This window comes from Phaeoacremonium minimum (genome assembly GCF_000392275.1).
Source record: "Phaeoacremonium minimum UCRPA7 unplaced genomic scaffold PA7_03_scaffold_468, whole genome shotgun sequence".
NCBI classification, from domain to species: Eukaryota; Fungi; Ascomycota; class Sordariomycetes; order Togniniales; family Togniniaceae; genus Phaeoacremonium; species Phaeoacremonium minimum.
In genome coordinates this window covers 180,364-188,577 of record NW_006921370.1, presented here as the reverse complement: position 1 = coordinate 188,577, position 8,214 = coordinate 180,364, and the positions used below count along the sequence as shown (strand labels likewise).

The 8,214-nt window shown below is 47.1% G+C and overlaps 1 protein-coding gene across 1 annotated transcript; it reads left to right on the top strand.

Annotated features, from left to right (window-relative positions):
- Window positions 1-4,995: 4,995 nt before the first annotated feature.
- Window positions 4,996-7,295, top strand: UCRPA7_6372 (putative glutathione s-transferase protein; the record flags this gene model as incomplete). The annotated part of the gene is made up of 6 exons (XM_007918910.1): window positions 4,996-5,290; window positions 5,355-5,617; window positions 5,674-5,704; window positions 5,758-5,927; window positions 5,976-6,011; window positions 6,567-7,295. 6 exons carry the CDS (start codon window positions 4,996-4,998, stop codon window positions 7,293-7,295), a joined length of 1,524 nt encoding a protein of 507 aa, XP_007917101.1.
- Window positions 7,296-8,214: the final 919 nt, after the last annotated feature.

The following is an 8,214-nucleotide window of genomic DNA, read 5'->3' as shown; positions in this document are numbered from 1 at the left end:
GGAGTCGCTGGAAGACCACCCATGGATGGGTGTGTTAGAAGACACGCGTTCCTGTGGTCTCGACACGCATTATTATGATCATATCATCTGCATTGCACGGCGTGGCGTTCATAGTAATGAGCACCCTTGTTTTAGGCGTGCATGGCGGTTGGCAATATAGACGGACAATGGAGCAGGACTTATAGATATATTATAGACATAATAGAGTAATCGGCCCTCAAAGGCAGGAAATATCACATCCACATTCAACACCATCTACACGCAGCTCGCACTAGATACAAAGTGTTCCATGACGAGTACTGTGGTTCTGGAAAGTTTTGCTAGGGAACGTGAACACAAATATCAGTGAGCGACACAGGCTGTACGATCAAATGTTGTCATATGTACTCAAAGTAGCGTTACCATTCCATCTAGTATTACATTTATGTCGATATTCCCCATTCAGGGATTCCCTGCTTGCCCTGTCTTATAGGGCATCGCTTGTAGCTAGCCTTGAGACAAGACGCTACCCAGCAGCTAACGTCAAAAGAGCTTGGGAGTATAAATGTGGGTGAGACATCAAGTCCAGCCAAATCAAACTTTACAAACTCAAAAATGAATTTCCATTCTGCTTTCGTCTTACCAAATCTCGAAGCTGGTTACTTCATCTTTGATCTTTTCCCAAGCTCGGGGATACAGTAGTCCCAGGCCAACTCTCTTAAACTTCTTCATTGTTGTGTCGATAGGCTGGAGCAGCAACGCCCAGTACACCTTTTCTGAACGCCCGGCTTGTATGAGGTCGACACATGTATCCTAAAAGCATCAATAATATTTGTCAAATCTAGAAATTATATGTACTTACAGTAGTAACATGGGAGCAAACCTCCTCATCGTTCGATCTGTGTTCTTGATGTTCTCGGAGAGAATGTAAGGCTCTCTTCATGTGACGGATCTCATGCGAAGTGCCTGGATCCGGGGAACAGTACAGAAAGCTAAAGAAGCAAAAGTGAGCTCGGTTCGTACCAGCAGAGTTCAAATATGGAGAGCTTGACTTCTCTTACCAAGGATCGTCAGAGAGCCGGTCATTTGAGGCCAGAAAGAAGCAGAAAGCCTCTTGACAATATTCTAGTCCATCAAACACAGCCATACCAAATATTCTGTCGGCCATCTCAACATCATGGAGCAAGAAACAATTCAGTCCATTGTCTCCATTCCGGGCAACTCCCCATGACATAAGCCTTTCGGGGAAAGTAACAGGCTGTGGAAAATATACCACAGGCACAAGGCAACATTCTGACATAGGGTGTTGGGATACTCTTGTCCTCAACAGTGATCCAGTAGCATCCAAAACTCCCGAATCTCTCAATGCGAGATCAACGTCTATGCTATTCAGACTTTCTATGGAGTTTGCCAACCACTTTTTATTCCATTCAGTAGCTGCCCAGCACCAAGAAGGTAAATCCAATACATTCAACTTCTGAGTGTGAAACTTGCTAAACATCCAGAGAAGTTGTTGATTGAGATTGTTTTCCCAAACTCCAAATCTGTAATTGTCACTCCTAGACTTTCGCATTTCGTTGACTATACCGTCAATAGCAAGCAAACGATCCTTCTCATATGTCAGCTCTTTCCCCGAGTACTGACCAAGAAGCTCTGTCCACGATTTATGCTCAAATGTACCGAACACTCGGTAATTATTGCGCTCATCGTGACAACCCTCGTGACATTTCCAAATGATTCCTTCCAGTGCGAAGAAGACCGTTCTGTGAGACATGTACCATTCTTGAAATGCCCAGGCTCGACTGCGGAGAGGGCCTTCCAGCATAGAAGTTGCTAATATGTCTCCTTCCTGGAGCTGTAGTGCAACATTGTAAGTGCCCATTATTGACTCATTTTTTGTTAGATAGGGGAAACGAGACACAAATGGTTCTGGACTTTTGGTAACGAAAAGACCCTCAGTGGAGTCCTTTGAGCCTGCAGCTGCGATGACTAGAGCAGCATTCTTGTAAATTTCCCCCATCTTTGCTGATTCATTGCGCCATTCCTTCTCATCGTCTTGATTGATGCAAAGCGAATCTATCCAGAGGTAGTCAACCCCCAAGGCCTGAACAAGTAGAGCAGCGTGTTTGAATGTCAGTGGAAGCTGATTGAAGGGTATACCGGCAAGATGATCTTGAAGATTGTCATTTATTGTGCGGAGTGGTTGCTTGTCTTTGGAGCCCCAACAGTGACTTAGAGCGCAATACCTGCCTTTTGAATGGCCTGTCTCAACTAATTTCACTACAATTCCCTCACCCTCACCAGTGACTAGAAGGAGTCGAGTAGGGAGATCAACGAAATCTTCCTCGGATCGCTCCAGACTTAGGTGACGCCCGCAACCATCGTGATGAGCCTGACAACTATGTAGCCAGCCCTTCACAAGAGCACCAATCTCTATGTGCGTCCAGCCAAGAATCGGAGGACATGTAGTGATTTCAACCGATGCAGGTGTTCCTAGAAATGATTTGTCAGTCTTCGTACAAGTTTCCCTAGCTGCAGGAGCCACTATTTGCAGATACTCGGTCTCACGATCAAACATACCGGCATCAGCCCACACAGCAAGTGTCAGATTGACTTTCTCCCTTGGTCTGGACTGCCATCCTATGCGAATAATTGAATATTTATGTAGGTCATTCGCATGCATAGGGTATACCCAAAACATGCTCAACTTATATCGTGAACTATCATCATCAGGGTGGTCGAATGCAGATCCATATCCGTTCTTGAGAAAAGTATAGATCTCCTTGCATAACCAACAATTCTGCGCCGAGATGCCAAAGCGCCTTCGCTGGTCGAGATGGCAGATCTTCTGCGTTGTGTTGTCTGGAAATCGATCGAGTGGTGTGATTTCAAGGAAGGCACAGCAAGTGCAGCAGTTATTCATATTGTAGCCTTTATGAAGACGCCTGTCTTCACATAAATATCATTGTGATCACCAAATGGAAGTTTGCTCAGGCTGGAGATTGGCATACACGCCGGACCCCATTCCTGCCTAAGGCGCCAAGCCTCCGCATATGCAGCAAAGGGCTTACTGACTATACCCTGGAGAGTTGAGTAGCACAACTTAATATGCAGATTGCCTCACCTAGGTACTATGTGAGATTTTGGTAATCAGTCGAATCAATATTTTCGTGGTGATTGGACTAGTGTGACTCGGGTTTGTTGCCCTTCAATTGAGATTACCGTCGTAAGTACATTCCCTCCCCTTATGAGACTTTTCGTCTTGTCAGAACGTATCGCCATATTATACAGCCAACTGTGAAAATAAGTTTATAGTACTATCAATCACTACGTTTTCTTCCATCTGGGCTATGAGACTTCTATCACCATAGTCGTCCGTCTTTCACCGGGCCAGACCAGCGGTTCCTCGCCCCTCTCCTCCCTCCAGTAGTTGGTCATCTCTACGAGGTCTTCGTCCAGGATCCACCACCACTTCTCTACGAATTGCTCCGGAAGCTCCCATGCTCTACCGTCCCAGGGCCGCCTTCCCCAGCACCTGATGCCCATCCTCATCACATCATCTGCCAGCATGTCGATGTTGACAAAGCCCTTGGCTTTGATGATCCTGTCTCGTGCCGTTGGAAATGGGATACAGTCAACGAAAGGCGAATGGGGCACCTGTGCTTGGAGCGCTGTCGGCCGCAGACTTGCTGGAGCGGTAGGGGGCGCGGTAGCCAGCGTGTGAAGCGCTCCGCAACCGATTTTCAGAGCGAATGCATTGTGAGTTAATGCGGCCACAGCGTGCATGGCGCGTATGGTGAGATCGAGACCCGAGGAACCAAAGGCGACGAAGTTGTCGTGCGTAGTGGCGAGTGCCATACAGTCTGCTACTGTTGCAGGTCTGAGATCGTCTGTAAGGCAAGCCATGCTGCGAAAAGTGAATGCTGGGACTTACCCTTTACTTCCCGGTATGTTGGCACTTGTTTGTGAGCCATCGTCGACTAAGGCCCAGTCACCAGAGAGACGGCTTCCGCCCTGGTCTTGCTCAGTAGTAAGGTCATCACGATCTGTGGACGGCATTGGAGGTTGGTGCTCCTTGCCATTCCGGCGCAGTTCCCCATCTTGACCAAGCGACCCAGTTTTGGTTCTATCTGCATCTAGTGATGTCGTCTCAGACTTGTTCAGGTCAGTTCGTTGGACTCGCTTTTTCTGCGACTCAGGCCTGGTATTCTTTGCCCCTATGAAATGCTTTAGTAAAAATTCCCAAGACAAAAGAGACAAGAGATTTTGATATACTTGAACGTCGCGCCCTTTGCGCCAATCGATTCTGTATTCGGCGCCTCTCCTTCTCGTCAGTGACCCCTGTCCATTTGTCGTTATCTGATTGTACGTGGGGTAACCATATTGACTCCATAGTTGTTATCACACGCATGAATTACTTTCCATGTCTAAGTCTGGCAAGGAGCTAAATGGTGACGTGAAATGCGATGGCATTCAGCACACCAGGATGCTTTGTCAATGAGTCGTGCAAGCGGACGGCAGACATAAAGTGGTCAGGGAGTTTTGTCAGCGAACCTGGTCACTATTTAGCGTCTCCATCGCTCCCGAAACTAAATGCTGACATCTGCCCCATGGCTGAATCTAGATAGATCAAAGCTTAAATTCCCCCAGATTCATCACTAACATGATTTACAAAGCACCACAACAAATGTCACCATTTAGTCTGATCGACTCATGGATGTGGCTGTGGCTGGTTCCTGCGGCCACACGAAGAAAACATCCACAAACATACGAAAGAAGAGAGGCAACTGTATCGAAGGTCATTATTTAGTCGAACAATTATGTGATCATAAATTTCTCATCTTTCGCTGTTGGGGTGATGTTTATTGGACTAGATACAATCTATATAGCTTCGCGAAATATTCAAAATCTTTTGAGTCAAGGGATATGTTAAACAGTGAGAAATCATTTGAACTCTGCTTCAGTGAAACAAGTCCAGCCTAATTATCACATCTTTTGTTTGCCAAAAACACCACGATGGCCGCACCCACAACGCTTCTTACGGGCAAGACGGCGATTGTCACTGGAGGAACACGAGGCATTGGCGGAGGCATCTCTCGGGAATTCATCGCCCGGGGAGCTAATGTGGCTATGATATACGTGAACCCAGCCAAGAAGGCTGCAGCCGAGACGTTCGCAACCGAGTTGTCTAGTCTAGGCGGCGATAACTCTGCTATTGCTATTTGTGCCGACCTTGCTGAAGCAGACGGTCCGGCCACGATTGTGAAGAAGACTTTGGAAAAGTTCGGCGGCAACAGGATTGATATCATTGGTAAGTAGCTGACTGTTCCCAGCATTTGAGATATTGCACTTGTTAAACAGTCGCCCCTTGTCAGTGAATAATGCGGCCCTATATAACGATACACCGACTCCTGATTTGACAACTGATATCTACGAAAACATCATGAATGCAGATCTCCGAGGCCCTATATTCTTGGTCCAGGCTGCATTGCCCTACATGCCTCGTGGTGGGCGAATCATCAATATGTCGAGCTTTGCAACTCGTCATATTCCCATTGGCCCCGGAACTCCACCGATGCCCTTGTATCTGGCTGCGAAGTCCGCGTTGGAGAGCTTGGCTCGAACATGGGCTGTTGAGGTATGATTTGTCACTTCGGTAAACGTGCTGGGTCTAACTATGTGTTCTCATCTTAGTTTGGACATTCTCGAGGAATAACCGCCAACGGTATGTTGATTATGCTTGTATACTAGCTTACAAACTGATCTTCTGGCATGTAGCTGTTTCTGTGGGACTTGTCGAGACCGATATGATGGCCTATCTGCCCGAAGAAGTCAAAGAGATCATTCGGGCGAACAACGCCAAAGTCACGGGAGCGGCACCCCGTACTGGAACGCCTGACGATATTGCCCAGATTGTAGCATTCCTTGCCAGTGAGGGAAGCCGGTGGGTAAGTGGAAGCACCGTGAGTGCTAACGGAGCAACTGTTGCGATTTAGGCGTGGATCGACGCTCTTGATGACGAGCCTCGAGCGGTGAGGTATCAGATGTTGTACCATGTGGATTGTTTAGAGAACATCAGTGGACTCAATCTGGAGGCTCCTAACACTCCGGAGCGATTTGCTTTAGCTAAAATCTGAGCGCAACATGTCCGGTTTCACGGACTGGAATTACCAGATCATGCTTGTATTACAGTACATTAGGAAGCAGCCTGCTCATATATGGGAATATCATACCGCCTATCCATGTGAATCGATTTCACTGACTATGGGAGATGGGCAAGAGGGGTAATAGTAATACCAGATGTGATATCAATCCGAAATAATGTGTTCGACTTCCGGGAGAGATTCGGGACAGCCCCACCCCCGGAAGTGGGTCGTCCTCCGGCCAGTTTGGCCGGCGAAATTAGCCGGACACGGCGAAGGTGGCCGGGAGGGAGCTCCGAGTTTATTCCCGGACTATATTGAGAGCAGATCTCTCGATGACTTGAGTTTGAGTCATCTGGAATTGTCTGTATAAAAAGCGATGAAACGCACTCAGAGATTTATCTGAATTTCAAAGCCATGTCATTCGCTATGAAACCAATTCAGATCTATAACGCTCCTCCGGGAACGGGCCCAAACCCGTGGAAAGTTATTATTATCTTCCATGAGCTTCAACTCCCATATGAAACTCTTTGGATTCCATACTCAAAGATTAAGGAAGAGCCCTACACCAATCTCAATCCCAATGGCCGTCTACCCTCAATGATCGACCCTAATACGGATGTGACACTCTTTGAGTCGGGTGCAATCGTGCAATACCTAATCACCCAGTACGACAAAGACAATACTATTAGCTATGGCAACGACAATTTGCAGGATAAATGGCTAGTGAACAGTTGGCTTATGTTTCAGATGAGCGGCCAGGGTCCAATGTTTGGGCAGAAGATGTGGTTTACGCACTTTCATAAGATTCGAAATGTCACCACCGCAATAGAGCGCTATGGTGATGAGACGAAGCGTGTCGTCGGCGTCATAAATGGCCATCTAAAGAAACAGAGACAAAAGCTGGGCATCAGTGCCGGCGAACCCGTTTGGCTTGTGGGCAACAAGTGCACGTACGCTGACTTGGCCTTTGTGCCTTGGAATCTTTTGCTTTTGGCGAGGTTGTTTCCGGATGGAGACCTCAAGCCTCAAGAGGAGTTTCCAGAATTTTACAGCTGGCATCAAAACACGATCATTCGCCCAGCAGTACACGAGGTTGTGGAGATGCGAGAAAACGCCATGCGCACGATGGAGGATAGTGCAGCAGCCGCACTCCCGAAGCGGGAGGACTAGACTTATGAGGCAGTCAAGATTCTCACATATCCTAAAACGGTTTACTAGCTGTTGAGTATTGAGTTCATCATAATGTAGTTAAATCTGTGGGCGTATTTTGCGAATCTTTCAGGTATTGCCTTGCGACTATGAGTCGACATTGTCTTAGGTGCATTCCCTGCTGCTTTGCACGACAATATAATTCATCTCAGAACACAACTGAGCACGTACGACCACAGTCAGTAGAAAGTATGGCATCCCGTCCGCTCTGCCTTAATCAAGCTACTGAACGCTGAACTAGTAGTTGGGTCGGTGACGACCAGCGAATCCTCGGTGTTGTACGTTAATTCATTTTTTGCCTTCTTTTTGTCTGTTCATTTTAAATGTATCGAAATAGCCATAGATAATTTTTGCTTGACTTAGCTTTACGTGGAATGTAAATCAGGTGCGGAAGTGATGGTTATGGTCTTTCAAATGTATAATACATTGTTTGGTAGGAGGACTTGGCAGTCTCCATCGAACTAATCATCTCTTCCCAGCCTTTGGCGTCTCGCCATCCTCCGTGGGATAAATATCGGTTCCGTACGTCTCATTAAGCGTTACATGAGTGACAATGTCTCCATTTTCCATTCTTACCCAAGTTTGAACCTCCATCTCACCCTCCTCGTTGAAGTCACCATCATCATTATCGTCATGAAACGACAATTGAACGAAGCGAGATCCACGATTCCAGTTTCCATATCCGCCATATCCAGTGTGCTTAGAGAAGCATAGAAACGGTCCCTCGTGTTCATCGCCATGTCTCTTTTGTTGTCCTGCTCTCGGCTTCAAGTGGTGATCTTCTGGCCAAGGCGAACACCATGCATCGCCATGGTCATGTCCAACGTATACGCTATGTAAGCCCTGCTCCGCCAGGAGTGCGTTGGCGAACGGCTTGTCC